General features: G+C 37.1%; 1 protein-coding gene across 1 annotated transcript in view; it reads right to left on the bottom strand.

Annotated features, from left to right (window-relative positions):
* Positions 1–21,457, bottom strand: part of slc1a7b (solute carrier family 1 member 7b) — a 58,699-nt gene that overhangs the window by 19,360 nt on the left and 17,882 nt on the right. The window contains exons 3-4 of the mRNA XM_081386787.1: positions 5,652–5,867; positions 583–625 (exon numbers count right to left, since the gene is read on the bottom strand). Coding sequence (XP_081242913.1) covers positions 583–625; positions 5,652–5,867 — 259 coding nt within the window. The remainder of the gene's footprint in view (positions 1–582; positions 626–5,651; positions 5,868–21,457) is intronic.

Genomic DNA, 21,457 nt, shown 5'->3' with positions numbered 1-21,457 from the left:
CTAAAACGCATACAACGATTTCTGTTTTTAGTTGAAAACACCGTCATGTAAACGGCCCCTTAGTCAGCAATCCTAATTGCAGAGCATCTAACCTGCTTCCTCAGTATTTTTGTCTTGTTTTCCACTACAAATGTTTAAACATTCCTAAATCAAAACGCATTTACTTGAGAAGCAAAATGCACAAGATAAGTGTCTATACACTCAAGACATGAGAAAAATGTTTTCTCTTTAAATTAAGTTTATTTTTTTATATAGTAAAGTTTAAATCACTTAATTTTGATCAAAATTATATTATGTCTTAAGTCATTTTGGTTTTCCAGTAAGTGTATCTTGAATGTTTAGATATTTGTATTGGAAAACAAGACAAAAATACCGAAAAAGAAAATCACTGTTGCAGTGCATGATTATTCACATCTAGGTGCTCATGAGAGTGTTAACAAAAGCAGTGGCTGCATCTGAATCGCAGATTCTCAAGTGTGCATTCATAATTTGCATGTATTAATTTGACGGTTCATTGTCATATTTTCCCTATACATTATATGGAGAGTGACTAATAATTAATGGCTAACTGTGGATTCTTACCTGTTGAAATGTGGCTTGAACGAGGTTGGCTGGAAACATGTTTCTGTTCAGGGACATACAATGTATTACAGTTAGATGAGTACTTGAGTTTCTTTGAACTATTGAATGCTTTTAAGACATTTCTAAAAAGCATAACATGCACACATTATCCTTCATAGAAATTGTGAACGAAAACACAAAGCACAATGAATGAAGGCCAACTTCATAGTCACAAAAAAAAAATTCTGCTGTTGACAGATGTTGACATTTTTAGAGATAGAAAAATATTTTTACATTATCCATTATGGGGTGAATTCATGAATTCAAGAATTTATGTTCTCATTTTGGAATTTTATATATAAAATGTTAATACTCAGATTCCATTTAGGGATAGTTCACCCAAAAATGAAAATTCTGTCATTACTTACTCTCCGTCATTTAATTCCAAACCCGTAAGACTTTCATTCATCTTCAGAACACAAATGAAGATATTTTTAATGAAATCTGAGAGATTTCTGTCCCTCCATTGACAGCCTACGCAACTACCACTTTGACGCTTCAAAATGTTTATAAAGAGATCGTAAAACTAATCCATATAAATTGAGTGGTTAAGTCCAAATTTTATGAAGAGAATCGATCGCTTTACATGATGAACAGATTGAATTTAAGCTTTTATTCACATATAAACATTGATCAACAAACATAAACAGAAGCTCAACCGAACCTGCTTGACGCGTGAGAACAAATATCTTGCTGAAGCTCAAACGTTCTGCGTAACATGAGAATGAACCTCATTGGTTCTTGCAGAAGCTCAAACGTGCTGCGTAACATGAGAATAAACCTCATTGGTTCTTGCTGAAGCTCAAACGTGCTGCGTAACATGAGAATGGACCTCATTGGTTCTTGCAGAAGCTCAAACGTGCTGCGTAACACACGAGAATGAACCTCATTGGTTCTCGCAGAAGCTCAAACGTGATGCGTAACATGAGAATGAACCTCATTGGTTCTTGCAGAAGCTCAAACGTGATGCGTAACATGAGAATGAACCTCATTGGTTCTTGCTTAAGCTCAAACGTGATGCGTAACATGAGAATGAACCTCATTGGTTCTTGCTGAAGCTCAAACGTTCTGCGTAACATGAGAATGAACCTCATTGGTTCTTGCAGAAGCTCAAACGTGATGCGTAACATGAGAATGAACCTCATTGGTTCTTGCAGAAGCTCAAACGTGATGCGTAACATGAGAATGAACCTCATTGGTTCTTGCTGAAGCTCAAACGTGATGCGTAACATGAGAATGAACCTCATTGGTTCTAGCTGAAGCTCAAACGTTCTGCGTAACATGAGAATGAACCTCATTGGTTCTTGCAGAAGCTCAAACGTGCTGCGTAACATGAGAATGAACCTCATTGGTTCTTGCAGAAGCTCAAACGTGATGCGTAACATGAGAATGAACCTCATTGGTTCTTGCAGAAGCTCAAACGTGATGCGTAACATGAGAATGAACCTCATTGGTTCTTGCTGAAGCTCAAACGTGATGCGTAACATGAGAATGAACCTCATTGGTTCTTGCTGAAGCTCAAACGTTCTGCGTAACATGAGAATGAACCTCATTGGTTCTTGCAGAAGCTCAAACGTGATGCGTAACACGAGAATGAACCTCATTGGTTCTTGCTGAAGCTCAAACGTGATGCGTAACATGAGAATGAACCTCATTGGTTCTTGCAGAAGCTCAAACGTTCTGCGTAACATGAGAATGAACCTCATTGGTTCTTGCAGAAGCTCAAACGTGATGCGTAACACGAGAATGAACCTCATTGGTTCTTGCGGAAGCTCAAACGTGATGCGTAACATGAGAATGAACCTCATTGGTTCTTGCAGAAGCTCAAACGTGATGCGTAACACGAGAATGAACCTCATTGGTTCTTGCTGAAGCTCAAACGTTCTGCGTAACATGAGAATGAACCTCATTGGTTCTTGCTGAAGCTCAAACGTTCTGCGTAACATGAGAATGAACCTCATTGGTTCTTGCAGAAGCTCAAACGTGATGCGTAACATGAGAATGAACCTCATTGGTTCTTGCTGAAGCTCAAACGTGATGCGTAACATGAGAATGAACCTCATTGGTTCTTGCAGAAGCTCAAACGTTCTGCGTAACATGAGAATGAACCTCATTGGTTCTTGCAGAAGCTCAAACGTGATGCGTAACACGAGAATGAACCTCATTGGTTCTTGCGGAAGCTCAAACGTGATGCGTAACATGAGAATGAACCTCATTGGTTCTTGCAGAAGCTCAAACGTGATGCGTAACACGAGAATGAACCTCATTGGTTCTTGCAGAAGCTCAAACGTGCTGCGTAACATGAGAATGAACCTCATTGGTTCTTGCAGAAGCTCAAACGTGATGCGTAACATGAGAATGAACCTCATTGGTTCTAAAATTCTAAAAACAGAACCTAGAATGTTCACTTTTTCAGTGAAAAATAACCGAACAGCTCCAGAGTGTTAAGTGACAATTCTTTTGGGAAATTATTCTTATGTGGGCAGGAATGAACTATGACATTGCAAACCATTTTTATCTGTCATTTTAATTAAATAAATGATTAAACCAAATAATCCTGCCAGCAGTCCATGTGAAGGTTCTGAATGTATTGAGAGCCTTTTAAATGGCTTTGTCTACATAAACAGCTGTTTTACAGTATGTTTCTAATAAAATGACCTTCAGCTGATGAAGTGTGTGTAACGATGGAGTGTAATTTATTTTAGTTACGTGGATTCCTGGAGGCAGAAACAATGGCAGCATTTGCTTCAAGCAGGGTCAGTAATTCACTTTCTGTGTACAGCTTGTCTATATATAAATACTGTATATATATATATATTAGTTTATTTGAGCTACAAACACAGGCATTAGTATAAATGACACAAATATTGAAAAGTTGGTTGATGCTGAGCTCATACAAACAGCGGCACAAAGATGCATTTGGACACTTTAAATCATTGAATTAGATAACAAAATATGAAACCAAGGGTCATTTATCATAAGCACACTTTTCAAGTAAAAACACACAAACCTAAAACAATAGATCTAGTGTTGAAGACAGTCAAAATTGTGTGACTTTGTGTTTTGTGTTTGTTTATAGTTCATTTTATTATCTAATGCATTTATTTGCAATGTGTCTTAAGTGTCCAAGTACGTTTAAGGGTCACTGTGCATTTATAAAAACACTCAAATCTACAATAGTTTCCCAATCCTTCTAGACGTGTGTTTGTGACTCATTTAGACACTCGAGTGCTCTCAAACAGGTCATGCGAGATTAGGACAGCTACACATTCAATCGAAACACAATCAGGTTGCTGGAGATTGTATCTGTGATTGCAGTTCATTGTAAAATATTACTGACCAAGTTGCTAGTAATTCATAAATCAAATTGACCGTTTGCAAAAGCCACGCCCCCTTGTTATTGTTACTACGCCCGTCAAACAATTGAGAACCAGACACATGGCTGGGTTGAGCTCCATACCGGTATAAGTGATTGGTTTTGGAGTAATGCAGCAGACACGATCAGCCGTAAAAAAAGCAAGAAGAAGAATGCAGCAAGACATATCCTCCAGGGCACGACAGAAAGGGCTGCAATATGCAGTGGAGGGATAATGTTCAAAATGTTAAAATAAGCAAAGGGAATATTACAACAATCGAGGCCAGTGCTTGAAGTGGGGGAAAAAGGTGCCGGTAGGCTAACTGTTACTCTCTTGCATTGGCAAATCATGACATTTGAGATTAATACAGTGAAAAACACAACTTGAAGATATTGCTGGTACAACAACAATTTATTGTTATTTATTAACAATATAAATGTATTTAAACAAGTCGTGTGTGTGTGCCTGTGTGTGTGCTTGTGTGCAAACGGAACTCCTCCAAGTCTGCAAGTCCAAAAATACATTTAGGCTATGGTGAGTTTACTACATTTTATTTTATTAAATGCATTTTTGGTGAGATTATTATATTTTCATGTCAATCTGTGTTCATTTTGACCAAGAACCATGCGCTGTCACTTTAATTCAGCGCGTGCAGCACAGCAAAAATAGACTCGGTGCAGAAACGATTGCAGCATCCGCGTGCAGTGTGAAAGCTTTACCTGTTAACATGGGTGCGGGAAAAGAAAATACGTACTGCAAACGCACTGTAAACGGACTACGGAGTATATGTGAAACGGGCGTGACTGACGCTTATATAGGCCTATGTTATATACGCTGACATATGTATGCTTATTAATCTTCGAGGCATTTAGCTGTGAGTGAGGTCTCCCACACTGCTTAATCCATTGTCGGCATCTTTTCGTTTGGGTCTTGGGTTTTGGAAAGGCGAAAAAAAAAAGACCCCTCCCTCTAAACTTTTGGGGTACCTAGTGTAAGACTTGCAGGTGCCATAGGCGCATCGTTTCACCATGTTGCTGAAATCGCAATGTTTGACGGAGGTCCTTCTCCTTAGTTACAGTTGCTGAGCTAGGATTGGACGAGGACCGTTCGAGGGCGGGGTTTTGCGAACGGTCAATTGTGTTTTTATTTGCCAGGTATTGTTGATAACGAAAATGGCAATTTCCCAGCTATCAAAAATAAAAACTTTTGCTAACGTTTCAATTAAGTTATCCATTTTTTTTATATTTTAAAAATGTGTTTTTCTTAGTAATTAGAATGTTAAGGGATCATTCCGTTATAATTTTTCAAATATTATGGGAATGTTACTTTTAAATGTTCTCTGAACATTATGAAACAAGTAGAAACATTTAACAAATGTAAGATGAACATCCAAATAAAATGTTCCATGAACGATCTAGTAATATTTTTGTGCTAACATTTTGAGAACGTTATTAAAGACCAGATAACTTTGAATAAACATTCTATTAATGTTACTAGAAGAATGTTTCTCATAACTTTGAGAGAACCTTGCCAGAACGTTCTGAGAACATTCCCTGTTAGCTGGGTTAATATCATGAGTCATGTTTCTGGATCAAAGACTTTCTTTTCTTTTGTGTTCCATAGAACATGTGTTCCATGGAATGATATGAGGGAGAAACATGAGGGCTTTCTCACCTTATGAGATCCAGGAGAGCATCAGCGGAGCTCATGATGGGTTTCCCGCTGTCCTCTGAATCTTCTTTCTGTGCCATTCCACCTGGATGGATGATCAACACCATGACGATTCCCACCACCACAGCGAGGAAGGTGGTCCACAGGTAGTAGGAGACCGTGATGAGGCCCAGCCGACTGGAGCACTTCGCATCCAACGCCGCCAGACCGGACATCAAACTGACGGAGAGCAGACAGAGATATATTTAACAGACGTGAGCTGGATAATGACACCCTTGTATTCCGTAGAGCTGCTTTATTGCTGATTTGACTTTTTCATAATTGACTAATTTTGCTACATTGGCACTGCAATTGAACTGAATTTAATCAACATTGAACCTGACTCAAAGTGAATGAATAATGGCACTATTGCCTTCTGTAGAGCTGCAGCTGAAATTAACTCTGTTATTAAACAATCTGCATTAAAGGCAGGGTAGGCGATTTGTTCCAGATTTTTTTTTTTTTTTTGCTATGCTGGTTGAAAGTCTCTTCTCAGTTTGTTTACATGTATATATCTCATATGTGGAAGGCGTACCATGAAATGTTCGTCCAATCATTGCATTCGGTCCTATCTGCCTATCAACACGTTCATGCAATGAGTTAGACAGACGTCAGTCAACGAGCAGCACAAACGAAACAGCAGCTGCCTTTTACAGTTCCTCCTGAACCAAGACAATGAACTTATGCTGCCATCACCATAACTAATGTAATTTGGATGAGATGAAAACACATGACGATATCGGAGAGGTTCGTGACTCGAATTTATACATTACAGTGTCAACACTATCAATGGCGAAATGAATCTGCAGAAGTAAGGTGGTACAGGTCAGTACTCTTTAAGTTATGTTCATTATTATTGTAATGTTATGTGTTTTGAGACATGAGGTAGTTTAACGCCGTCTCTCGTCTCGTGATGCTTTGCAGAGTGCTGTGTTTGTTCATGTGTTTTGAAGGAGCCGTGGGTTTGGAGACTTACTGAAGGGATGACGGAAGCTTATGATTTCAAAGCTAGCTTACTATTGCGAGCCTCTGCGAAAATTGCCTACCCTACCTTTAAAGTCCTATAGAAATAAAGGTGACTTGATGTATATAACTCTACCGTTCAAAAGTTTGCAGTCAGATAGATTTTTTTTATGTTTTTAAAAAACACATTTAATTGATCAAACCTATTAAAACAGTAATTTTGGGAAATATTAAAGGTGGTATCAGTGATTTCAGGCCCAAAAATATTTTTATCACATTCATCTAATCTTTCCTAACGATCTGCTAGCTGCCCGCCCCATAAGCATGCCGTCAAAAAACCGCGTCTCTGTAGGCAGCCTAGGCTCTGAGATCTGCACACAAAAACAAATGGTTTAGCCAAACACTCAAAACCAAAACAAATAGTGTTCCAACCAATCACAGACAGGAGGAGGGTGTTGTGAGGTTTTGTGCTTGTGCACGGCTGCACGCGAAGTCAGAGCTGAAGAAAAAGCTGGCTCAAAACCTCACAACACCTTCCCCCTGTCGGTGATTGGTTGGAACACTATTTGTTTTGGTTTTGAGTGTTTGGCTAAACCATTTGTTTTTGTGTGCAGATCTCAGAGCCTAGGCTGCCTACAGAGACGCGTTTTTTTGACAGCATGCTTGTGGGGCGGGCAGCTAGCGGATCGTTAGGAAAGATTAGAAGAATGTGATAAAAATATTTTTGGGCCTGAAATCACTGTTACCACCTTTAATACAAATGAAAGGGGTCATGACATGATATTTTGACATATAGGCTAAGTGGTCTTTTAAATAATCTTGTAATTTTCATAGCTTAAAACATCCTCATAAACAAAGCATTTATTTTATCAAGCTCCAAAAATGGCTACTTTGGATATTATTGTTCCAGACACATAGGCTCCGCCCACTGGTGTTCAGTTAACGGTTGACACCTGTCTGCACCAGAGGCGAGTGTTGCGTCAAAAGCAAACAGAAGCCATTATAGGCCCCGTTTACACGTACATGGTTATTTTGAAAAAAAAAAAAAACAAAGACATTTCCCTTCGTTTGTGTCCTTCGTTTACACGCAAACGGAGAATTCGCCTCTGAAAATGATTCGTTCTAAAAACTCCGGCCAGAGTGGAGATTTTGGAAAACTCCATTTGCATGTAAACTGAGAAAAACAGTTTTAGGCAACCAACGTCACAGTATTCATTGCTGTTGTTGCTATTTTCGGGATTCTGGTTGGCTAACGTGGGCTTGAGCTTCTCGTTACACTGCCACCTACAGGTTTGGCATGCTCTTGACGGCATATATACACGGGTTCGTGTAAACGAATACTTTTCTAAAAACTGACAGGTGTGCACAATGTTATTTTTAAAAACGGAGAGGGTGAAATGTCAATTTATGAAAATAGCCAGCCACGTGTAAACGTAACCACAATCACTGACAATGTCTACACTGGATATACAGATGCTTGAGGAAGTGTGAAAGAACGTTCGCTTTGAGTCCATATAAACAGCTCATTTGTGTCTCTACAGACTTCAGAAGTATCCCAGCATCAGGAACAAGTGGATGGTTTATTTTTAATTGCGTCTGAGGATTATATGTTTGTTCGGAGCATTTCACTTTTGCTTTGAATTTTAATCGAGGCAAAGTGTAACAGAGAGTTCGTAAAGAAACTTTAGTTGAAAGATGAAGCAGCCGAATGTATTGGATCTGACAGCACCTGCATCACAAACGGTGAGTAAACTATTTCATTAATCTTTGGTTTTATATGGATAATATTTTCAAAACACTAAGGTGCAATAGTGAGGGGACGTTGATACTTTTGCTGTTAAGGAACTGCCCGTTAAAATCATTTCAGACAGATGTCAGAATGAGGGTCGAAATGTGCCTCCGAGACTCTTCTTTATGTGTACAGATGTGGCGTAATGACGCAAAGACATGCTCAAATTTCCCGCAGAAATCCACCAGTACCACTGGAATTAAAAACATTACTACAAGCTTACAGTTTAGAATTGAGCTGAGGCAAGCAGCGAGTTTTGAACACTGGCTGGTTATGTGCTTGCTCAAAAATTTATTTTGGATCATTTTTAAACCAAAAAAGCAGCTTTCATAGAAAGTTCAAAAGAACATCATTCATTTGAAATAGAAATCTTTTGTAATATTATAAATGTCTTAACTGTCACTTATGGTCAGGGAAAAAAATGTGTCATAGGTGTAGAATATGGCCTTGAATTGTTTTATTCTGCAGCACATCTTGTCGCATCCTGATGGAATTTTAGCAGACCACATTTTGACCTTTCAAGGCCTTTTAACAGGATTTTTTTTAGGTGCCTATAAAAAGCACATCATTGTCATCATGTCCACACGCGCTCATCCCTCTGGGAATACAGCTAAATCTCACTACAACGCGAGCAGTCAGTCATCCACACAAAAGCTGCGAGATTATCGCTGGAGAAGGTGCCCTCTAAACAGCCTCTGTTGTGCAGATGAACAGCTGGCTCCATCAGCCAGAGATTACATATTAATGACCGCAGGGCATCGTGCAATGAGAGGTTCAAGCTAAAATATTGCTTTTTCACATTCACATCGTTTCCTTTTCCTGCATAGGATGGATTCAGATTTTTTTTTCAAATCAGAGATGATTTCAAGCACAGTACGGTTATGATATACAGTCAAAGATGTAGGCGAACAAGAAAATGCAATTGATATTTAGGTTCCTCCTTGAAAATATATTTTATTGTTTCAGAGACTTAAGGGTGAACTGTTTAGACTCTAGCAACTGCTTATTAATATGCTCAAAAGCACTCAGAACATCTTGCATTTTGCATGGCCAATGGCCAGAGGATTTTTTTTCCCCTCTTTCATAGCTTAGGAAACTTCATTTAGTTCATCCCAGTTATGTTTCATCTAAGTATGAAGTTTATCTTGGATTTCTTTCAAATGCTAAAAATATGCCTAGTCACGCACGATTCAATAGAGTGCATTAGTGCTCGCCCACTTTTTCAGCAGCGCTGGTTCCAGAAGTTTTTTTCCCTATTCATTCCTTTAAAAAGTATTTAAAAAAAGTTAATTTAAGTGTTAAAAGCTTCTTTTTTTTTTTTTTTTAAATTGGACAAAAATACTAAAGATATAAGGTATTTAATGGCTTTAGTGAGGTAAAGAACTACAATCCCATGAAGCATTGCAAACAGCATAATCAAATTAAAATGGAGAAATATAAAACTACTAATTGAAAAATGTTGATTATTGTAACAAACTTAAAATATATTGTTTTATATAAAGTATAAATATACAGTATGTACATATACACAAATATTTTGAGAGGCTAACTTGAGATTTGCAGTGCTTCATGGGAGTGGGTGACTCTGACTGGTGGAATTTTCTGTACAGCATCATGGGTAATGTAGTTTTTCCACTTCGAATTCGGCTGTTAAACACGATTATTTTAAAACTAGGCTGATGGAAGCAAATATCATCAATTAACAACCTAAGTTATTAGCCGCGTTTCCATTACCCTTCAAATTGCGCAAATTGAAATTGCGAATTGAAAATATGCCCAATGAAAACACGTCAATTTCGCAAAAACTCCCATTTATCGCAAACAAGTTTTTACGCTTGAGGTGGTTTTTCAGGCAATTCGAAAAAGAAATATTTCGCAAAACTGCAATGGAAACAGTTTTTGCGCATTTACAGTCACCTGATGTTTGGACAGAATACGAAACAGAGTTCTTCATTAAATTCATAAAAGACAAAAGAATTACAGGAATACTGGATTCTTAACCTCAAACAAATGCCACAATCAAGAGCTTGAAGCAGATATGAGGGAGAAACACCCAGAAACACCTCATATGTGCCGCTCTCAAGTATAGGCTAAGGGTCTTTCCTTGCCATTAATGATTGGATAACACACGTTTCCTTTGATTAATAATAATGGCCAGTGCAGTGGCTGAGATATACATAAACCTACCAACGTCCATTGCTATGATTTTTGGAATGACTTATCGGCAGAGGAAAAAATGAAGTTTTAGAAACGCAGTCATTTTGCAATAGTTTTTTTGTTGGCATTTAGAAAAAAAATCACTAGAGTTTTGCGCAAATCTGTAATGGAAACGTGCCTACTGTTAAAAATAAATTTTCTATGGAGAAAATTTTGGTTTTTACTTCCAGAACGTGACTGTTGCACTCCATAGTCATACAGTAATAGCATGAAAAGGTATAAATGAATGTGGACAGAAGCTCAGATCATTTAATCTCAGAAGAATTTGATAAGAAATGTTTGGGTTCATTTTGAGATCTGCACGCTCTCATTTGTCATGACCGTCACAGTGCATTATGGGTATTCTCTAGCCATTGAGTGTACACCGGTTGCACATTCGTCGTTGTGGTGCATTATGGGATTGAATGAGTGCACTCGATAACATCCACTGTGGTTTTGGACACCACTACAAATGTCTGTCCCCTCAATAGTGCCCTATTGAAGAGTATAGGGGGCGATTTCAGACACAGCCCATGAGCTTCTCATTCTGATGCTATGATGGCACAGCTGGTGTCGGGTCAGTGTAAATGGCCATATTTGTATGCATCGCTTCCTCTCTTTCAACGCTGTGACCCCTGGTGAGCATTGTGGGTAATCCGTATCCAGTCGCAGTGACGTTTCAATCTGGGCTTGCGTGCTGATGGATTTATTAAGGAAATGTCAAATCTATTTCTCTCTACTTTATCCCCTCCCGTTAACAGTGCGTTTTCACCCTCGCTGATCTTTCTCAGTGGAGAGGAAACAATCATCATTAGAAACTCATAACAGAAATATGAAGCATATGTCCAGTTTATTCTTATCATTGAAAAGAGCATCATAATCTCCTTGTATACACAAAAAACTGTTGTGCAAACAATATGATTTGGGCACTTAAGTCACAATTCAAAATCTCTGAATGTAAGAGATGTAGATGATAACGTATCAAAATGAGTGACATTTATTTTAATGGAACATTGCACAAGCAAGACACTTCTCAAAAAATACATTTGTTGGCATTTAAATAAATAAAACAAGAGATGACCTGTATAAAATACAATACAATGACATTTGCAATATGGAGAATGTCATGCATATTGCTGTTTACATTTCTGAACTAAACAATGTCTGAATTAAAGCTTGCAAAGCTAAAAAGGTTTGTGCACTTTTATAGTGTTGTATAAATTCCACTTTATATCTCAATCAGAAATAAGGAGAAAGAAGTATTGAGGTGAGAAATTTACGAGAACACTGGCCTTTAAATAAAACAATAGATTTTCTGTACAAAATCAATGCAGTGTTTCTTCAAATGATTGCTGCGCCATTACATTAGCAGGAGGTGAACCTTGCAGCGATGTGGAGAATGTCACGCAAATTGGCGTGTACATTTCTGATCAAAACAAGCTACAATTAAAGCTTGCATAACAACGTTTAATAGAATACAACATGCCGCTTTCAACGCCTACAGAAAATAAAGTTATAAGCCAATTAAATTGTGTTGGGTTCAAATGCTGTACTTCCTTGCACAGGTCTAGTGTTTGCAAACACCTTGCATCTTTGCATGGCGTAAATTACATAATTTCTTATATCATCATTCTGATGGATAAAAGGTTCTAAGGGAAGATAAAGGACATTATATAAGTGAGCCGACGTGGCGGGAAACAGCCACACGCACAGGAGAGCTGCCTTTATAACCTCTCTACAACAAGTGTTATGAACCATGATCAAGCTATTCCACTATTTTTGGCCAAAATTATAAAGTTTACTGGACATTTCTCGGTTCAAATAACCCTCAATATAATTTTTCTCATTATACCCACTATTTATATAAAATAAATACAATTAAATTCTAAAATTATACATACACAATTAAATAAAATAATGAAAAAAAAAGATCAAATTCATTTGGTGATTTAACACATTAAAGCATGTCTCAATTAAAAAATATTATTAGTATTAAGTTATTAAACTCATTGGAGCTATTGAGGTGATAACATTAACAAAAACATTGACCTCAAACTGATTTTGTGTGGAAATAGTTTAACCACATAATAAATGAAACACTGCTCTATAACATGTTGTGTATAACATGTTTCTCATTAAGACATTTATATTTGGAGTCTGCCATGAAGAAAAAAAAAGCTGTTTTATAAGAGAAGTTTTTATATTTTTTATTACTTAAAGTCCCCATGAAATCAAAATTGACCCTATTTACTTTGTTAGCGCATATTACTAGTCTTGTGGTGAACAATTAATCCGTGCAAGAAAATATTTAAAAAAAAAATTTTTTACCATGGTAATCTTTAATCAAAATCTGAAAATGCCCCTCCCCTCTGCATTGGAGGACCTTCTCCGATGACGTAGGTTTGAGGAATTGGTTTGGGCAACGCGTAACCACTCCCCTCAAACCGTTAGTCTGCTATGAGCAGAGATGGAGAGGAGGAGCGCTAGAGTAAAACCCTGCCCTCTGTTCAATATTCCGTTTCACTGGGAAATACGTCATAACACTGGAGAAAAGTCGTTTGCAACTTCCGGTTCACGGGGACTTTAAGTAACCAGAGTGAACTATTCCTTTAAATCCGTCTAAAATGAGCACAACTGATGGCCACTCGTGCATTTTCAATAACATGTCCCTGTAAAAGCTAAAACAGCTTTTTTTTCTTTTTTTTTAAAACAATATTTTTTTCACATGGTGATATTTCAAAGTAACACCACAGGACTGTCTATTGATGAATGATTTCAAAATAATCATAAAAGGTAAGCTGTTGAAATGCTGTCAAATGTAAAACCATTAGAAAGAACTCAAAGACATTTTCTCAGCTGGTTTGCAACTGTTATTAGTAGAATCAACTGTGTGTGTGTGTGTGTGTGTGTGTGTGTGTGTGTGTGTGTGTGTGTGTGTGTGTGTGTGTGTGTGTGTGTGTGCGTGTGTGTGTGTGCGTGTGTGTCTGTTTGTGTTTTGAGAGGAGAGTGATTGACGAGGTGATTTTTTAAATTTGATTATGAGGATTTTTCCTGAAGGATCTCTTGAGGAAATCATGGTGAAATGACATGATAAATGTACCTTCACAACAGTGCTAGAAAAACACATACAATTATTGAGAGAGCTGCTCTCCATTTCAATTGGCTCTTGTTTATATATATACTGTATATAGGCCTATGTTTCATTATTATCATAAATATTCAATATTGTCCAGTCCTATGCATAAGCACAGCCATGGTTTCAAATGGATGAAACTTTGAACCATATATTCATGCTAACACACTTAATTTTGAGCTTATACATCTTAAGTTGGACAATAATAAATGAATATTCCACATAAGGCCACTACTTTAATGAATTTGTAAAGGATAAAAAAAAAATTATAATATTTTAAAATATAAAATTTTATAAAATTTTAAAATATTTCCCGAGGTTTTGCGCAGTCCGCCGGATCCAGGCCGTATCCAGATCTGATGAAGGACCTGCGCCTGAACATGACGACAACGCAGTCCTGAAGTGTCAACTAGTCTCTCCCCTGTGAAGGCCTCCCTCCCTTTACCTCTGTAAAAAGCGTTGTCAGGATAATTCCGGTTCGCATGGCTACGCGGAAGCGCTACAAATTCTGTATTATAAATTTTAAGGCCAGACAAGTGGTTTGTTGAGGGTTGGTTTGTAGGGAAGGACTACACACCTGCGCACATATATTAGAATGTGCATACCTATAGACTAAACTCGTAATACGCATGTGCACAACATCAGCGTTCTCACAGGTTCGTGTTTTTGAAGTTTGCGCTGAAAGAACTTAAGAGTTTTCTGTTAAAACGGTGTCGTGTTAGCGGCCCCTAAGTTAATAACTAATGATCGCTGCGACGGAAGTGAATCTATCAAAACTAACTTTAGCTGGACAATAACTTTATTGTAGAGCTGCTGTAAAGCCAAAACAATCTCTGTTACTTTATTTTCCTACTATCAATGTAAAGCCGCCTTGGAACAATCTACATTGTTAAAAGCGCTATATAAAAGAAGATGACTTGACTAAACGTCCATGCAACATTTGCATGTCTAGTGTTATTTATATTGTCACATATGAGAGTTTTGTCTGAAGAACTCACCAAAATTGACATCTTTACATTCATCCTGCTCTCCTTGGCTACGTTATTAGAGTTCAAGAGAGAATCAGCCGATTCATGAATGAGTCATTCTTTTGAGTCGGATGTTTTCAATGAATCCATTGGTGCAGTTACATCGAGTTCATCTCACTGACTCAACAACCAATTATTTTAATTGAATAATGACATCAATTTCAGTCTGTTTCTCACACAAAGCCATCATATGACATAAGTTTGGTTGTGTGAATCACAATTATGATGCTTTTATGGTGCTTCCGGGTCTTTTTTGAAGCTCGAAAGCGTCAGTCCCCATTACTTGTAATTGCATGGGAAAAATTGCATGGAAAAAAATTAACCAACATGGTCTTCAGAATTTTTGTGTGTGTGTGTGTGTGTGTGTGTGTGTGTGTGTGTGTGTGTGTGTGTGTGTGTTGCACAGATGAAAGAAGGTTTGGATCGACATGGGGATGAAAAACATTTATAGATTTAATTTTTTGTGTGAAATGACACCAACCGAAAAGCTCTTTACCTGCAGCCTGTGTTATTTTATATTTTACAATTGTAGTATGAAATGGCCAGTGCAAACGGGGGGTTTCGTCACACTTTCACTACAATTAAACCAATTAACCTCAGGACATTTATAAGGTTAATCATATCTGCTTCTATCATATGGCTTTGTGCATTTAATGGTTGACATCAGGGGACAAAGAAAAATTTGAAATATTGAAAGAAATATCGATTTGACAGCTCTGACTTGAACTGAATTAATCTGGATAGTGACACTATTGTCTTCAAATTTGTTTCATAAATGATGAACTTTGCATCATCAACACTATTATTGAGCTAAATTGAATCAACATAAAACTAAAATGAGCTTATTAATGAGAATATTGTCTTTATAGAGCTGCTTAACAGAAATCAAAGTCGTTCCGGTACTGATGAATTTGACAACATTAAAAATATTAATTTCCTGTTTATTTCTGTGAAGCTGCCTGACAGAAATCTTTGTTTTATAAAGCACTATATAAGTAAATGTGTCTTTTTTCTACATTAGATGGATACAAATGCTTAATCATAGACAACTGCATAGACAATTTTTTATTTGCATTACAATAATCATAATCTAAAACGCCATAATTGTAAGCATGAAACAACTGATTGCACTAGCATCTGAAATCTACTGAATGGAGTCAGATTGCCTGTTAAACAGTTCCCAAGGCCATAAGCTACTAGATTATGGAAATGCGTCATATCTGCATGTTTTGATTAAACGTGCTTAACTGCCAAGAACTTGAAATCAGATTTACTGACATCAGTTACTGGCTCTCACAATGTTCTGGGAGATATTCATCAACACCAGGGGCCGTATTCACGAAACATTTTATCTCACTAAGAGTTCTCAGAAACAGATACATTTCTAGTTTCAACTTCAGACATTCCTCTTTAAAAGAAAAATGATCAGCTGCATGCAAAGTTAACCACATTTGGTTTTCGACCATTGAAAATGTGTACAATTGAACAATTTATACTTGGAGCCATATTGAGATCCCCAATACTGTGGTATTAAACCAGATAGGGTTTGTTACGAACCAAAGTATGAAAGGAAATTAAGATATCTTTAATACTTCTTGAGTTACAGGTATGCAAACTTAATGCAACAATGATTGCTAAAGTCAACGGATTTTACTAATAGACCTACCAATCTCTGTGTAACAACATCAATTCAGTGAGAAACATCAAGATATCATCTTGTTAATCATGGTTGTTTAAAATCTAATTTTGTGTAACAATGTCTTACCTTTTGACACTATTACCAAATAATAAGTCAAGGTGATTCAAAACCATGACTGACATTATTTCTGGTTCACCAATGGCCTTGGAAAGTGCATAGCATTATAAAAAAACATGATTGAACTCTGCCTGTGTCTTTTTGCTCTTTCCAGTTTTCTTAGTATGCACTGCTTCCCTTCACATTTATTTATATAGTGCTTTACCCAATAGATCGTTTAAAAGCAGCTTCACATCAATAGACAAGCAAATAACGATGTTAATGTGGCAAAATTCATTATGAAACTAATTCAGTTCCAACTGTAAAGCAGCTCTACAGTGCTATTATTCAGCTCAATTTAGCTTCAATTCAGTTCTCATCCGATAGTTTCAATGCAGTTAAATCAATAATATTACTGAATATTAATTGTCTTTAAAAACCCCAAGAAAGAACCATGACTTGCACACAGAAATAAACTGCAATCTGAAGGCTTGTAATGCATCTCATCAATGAAAACCCTCTCTATTTCCCACTCATTAATCTCAATGCAATTAAAGCCCTCAGAGCATTCAGTATTCCTTTCAGATTACAGCTGCAGTCAAGACCTTGCCTCGTCGCTGAGGTCAGATTGCTGGTAAATGGCCTATTTTAGCCAAACGATCCATCCTCGGTTGTCAATTAGTCGCCAAATCCAAAGCTGAAAGTTCATCATGCAGCCATGCACAGATTATAACCGAAGGCAATTATGCTCTACAAGACATGTTTTTACACAAATTATGGCCATTTCAGTCCTAAGAGATCAAGTGAGCATGTGGACTATTAAGAAGACTTGCAACATATCAGAAGTTCACAATGTAAGAGAACATTTCAGCCATTTGTGCAAGAGGGTCATTTAAGAAGCAGTAACCCCTCCAAACTGCATCAAGCTACCTGTAATTTTCGAGTCTTCACATCGATTTTATAATTCATCTGACAACACTCAAATGGACATAACCTAGTGGTTTATCCCTCAAGAAGTAATCAAACTAGACAAAAATCATGGGATATGCAAACTGATGCAAGATTAACGTGAACACAGATGCTAATGGAAGCCTCGCTACCATTTAAATCACTGCATATTTTAGGGTCATTAAATTGTGAATTCTGTGACTATGATAGAAAAACAAGCAGCTCAAACACAGGGTTACCAGTGTACTAAAATAACTTAACTAACTAAATAAAAAAATGAATAAAAATTATATAGACGTTTAAAAAAAGTACAACTTTTATTATTAAATTACTAAAAGTTTAACTAAAATGAAAATGGAAAATAAAATAATCCAAAATATGAATAAAAACTATAGTAGTATATAGGCCACGTGTCCACCAAAGCGTTTTTATTTTCTAAGTCCAGCGTATTTTTTCAGTTGTGTGCAATGGGAGCGGTGTGTGTTAAAAAAAAACGGCGCTGAGCGTCTATTTCACGCAGAGTGATTGCCTTTTTCTTCCAGATGCCGAGAGTTGAAAAATGTTCAACTTTGGGTAAAACGCAGCACTCATCACTGTCACTTTTTAACCAGCCGTCCAATCACAGTGGAGGAGGGGCGGGGCAAATGGTGCATTCAAATCCTCTTGGGAGGTCTGGTGTGTTTACGAGGTCTGGTGTGTTTACGAGGTCTGGTGTGTTCAAGTCACTTCGTTGGAGCAAGATGGCGGTGCACATTCTCTTAATTAACCTCACAAAAATACAGCAAGGTTTTTAAACTCTACTTCTAGAAAATGCATAACAGTGAATGTGCAGCAGGTGTGTTTTGTTCTTTTATTTTTTTAAATTAGTTTATGAAGCCACTGTAAACTTTGTAACATATTATTTTGTTAGATTACAATGCTTTCATATTTTGTGCAGGCAATTATCTTATTTTGTTGTAACAACCTATGATGGAGTGTCAAAGGTCAAAGTGTTCTCACGTTTGGTTGCACCTTACTAATTTTGGAAGTCTGATTCAATTTGGTGGATCTGGACAAATCACGTTATACAATCAATATAGTGATGCCTTGAGGTATCTTTAGCGTCTTAAGTGACTCCCATTAGAACCTTGGGAGTGAGAACAGGTTGCATTAAAAGTCGTCAAGTCACCTTTATTTATATAGCGCTTTATACAATACAGATTGTTTCAAAGCAGCTTTATATTGATAACAGGAAAAGGGCTGTTGTTCAGCTGTTGTTCAATTATTAAATGAGTTAATTTCATCTAATAAAGCAGTTCTGAAAATAGTCAGAGTCGCCGCAGTATAACGAGCACACTTGGGCCCTCAAGAAAGCAGCCCAAAAAATGGAGCGCAGCTTAAAAAAAAAAACTTCGCATTTCGCATCGATATTTCGCATTTCGTGGAAGGAACGTATTATTGCATACAGAAAGGCCTTAAAAACTACTAGATCTGCTTACATTTCGACTCTCTTAGAAGACAACAAACACATCCTTAGATATTTATTTGATACAGTGGCTAAATTAACAAGAAATAAAACATGAAAAAAATCTGACAGAATACTTGTTATTTTGTAATAAATTGAAAATAAATAAATAAATAAATAAAACAATAGATGTACTGTACAAAATGCAATGCAGTAACATTCTTAAGTCTCAGAGAGAGCTCTCGCATATAAGCAAGACACTCAAAGGAAATAGGCATATATCAAGGGTTCTGCGCTTCCAGGAACTGAATGGGGTTTTCTCAGAAATCAGCTCCTGTTTTCCATTGATGACGGACACTCCTAACCCACTTTCAACTTGCTGCTGAGCAATTCACAATCCTCTCTGCATCAAATGGACCCTTTAAGTTCCTGGCTGTGCTAAAATCATATGACATTCTCAACCTTTCCTTTTACATCTTTTTTTCCCAAAGATTATTTGCATTCAGAGCTTCCTAAAATGGTTAGCCGTATTGCATCAGCATTGACTGAAACCATTTATGAAAACCAGGGCTGATATTTTGGATTCTGGTGGTCGCTTATTTTGTGCTAGTTTTGCCAGATCAGGTTGCTTCTTTATAATTGCACTGCGTTTATGAGCATGATGCATATGGATAAATCAAGAATGGCTCTTAATTTAGTACAGCTGGGCTGATTTGTTAATAATTAAGAAAATAGGTTTATTAAAACGAGCTGATGATAGGCATGTGAGATGGAAGCCAGGATTGCTGGGTTTAATATTCATAATGATGAAAGCTGCAGTCTATAACTTCTGAAAATCCAGCTAAAACTAGCTTAAGAAAATGAACGTTTGGAACATGGTTTCTAGCTAGGTGGTTGAACTCGGCACCAGCGGCAATGTCTTAAACCACCAATTAACTACCAAATTTGAAGAAAAAAAAAAAAACCCAGCTTGACCATATTAAAGTGTCTCTATTATGGTTTTTCGAATTTTCCCTTTCACGCAGCTGTTTGTGAATGTAAGCGTTCTGCAAAGTTGTAAAGTCGAAAGTGCACAATACATAAAGTTATTGTCTCCCACAAGAAAGAATTGACTCTGAACCGCCTTAACGAGTCGTTTGTTATTCCAATCCCACTGTGTGATGGTTCTAGGTCACTAGAAAATACATTTGCATAATGCCTGCGTATGTTGTACGTTGTCCACCCGTGAACAACTTTACCAGCCCTCAAACGTCATTTTACGTTACATTTTACGAGTTCAATGGGAAATTCGCAAAACGCTTGCTCTTGAAAGATGGGTCGGTACCCAGTTTATTTGGACCAGCTTACTCCTAAGAATCACAACCTGTAAATATGAATAATTATTGATGTATATATTTTCTACCAGGTACGTTGTCAAAATACGTTGTTTTTTGTTTTATATTATGTAAGTTTCCCACTAACCGGCTAACTCACGTTATTACTGTCTTACTGAAATACTTCTGCTAATCAGCTGTGGCTCACCGTTACCTAAAACTGTGTCTATTAATGTAGATTGTCTGTTGTTCTTACTACTTTGAGTAAAGATAAAGGATGGAGCAAGATTTGTTTTACAAACGTTTATGTTACATCAATCATTCGCGAACATATGCACCTTTATTGATATAGTTCCCACATCTAACGCGCAATAAATTCGAAATATACACATTGGATTGTTGATAGACATACTCTTGTTAATGCTGATGGGGAGGAATTACAGTTGCAACATCTCATAATGTACCTCAAACTGAGTAGCGTATCTCTGAGAAACGTTCTGTTCAAGTCGTCCTTGCGATGGAGGTTCGGGTTGAATAACTAGTTCTTCCAATGTTTCATCATCAGACTCGTACTCGGATTGATATGGTAAAATCGACGCAATCATTACTGTCATTGTACAGTGTGTACAATCACTGAGATTAAGGAAGCGCAGTGACATAATGTTAAGGAAACTAAACAGCCGAGAGATGTCTACTACCTCAGATTTAACGTTTGATCTGTACGTTAGCATCATGGAATAACGCTATAATCTTGTTCACGGTAGAGAATGCTGCTTACATGTACAAAAGTAACCGTGAAGACTTAAAAGTAAACACAGCTTTTGTGTCTTTATCAGTTTTTCCATATATTGCAACTACTGGCCCTGATAATCATCACAAATACTGATCGCTTGCTCCATTTCTGTAAATCAGTTTCTATGAATGAATGCAACGTTGCTATAGTCTTCGTGAACAGCCGCTTGCACCCCCTGCAGGTGAGATCGACTAACAGCAGATGGAGATTATTAAATTGGTAATCTACTACTATTCCTGCAGTTCCAAGATGTCAGATGTATTCCTGCAGTTCCAAGATGACAGAATTTGCTGTCGAATTTGAATCACTGAATTTGTGGAAACGAATTGTAAAGTGAAATGAAATGGACTGAAAATTTTACTGTCGAATATTATAGGTTGTATTTTTAAACAGAATGAACATTTTGGAAGTGAAATCTGAAAGGTGAC

This window comes from Scardinius erythrophthalmus (assembly GCF_964197995.2).
Source record: "Scardinius erythrophthalmus genome assembly, chromosome: 15".
NCBI classification, from domain to species: Eukaryota; Metazoa; Chordata; class Actinopteri; order Cypriniformes; family Leuciscidae; genus Scardinius; species Scardinius erythrophthalmus.
Note: the sequence above shows the minus strand (reverse complement) of the source record. Positions and strands in the feature narration are given on the sequence as shown.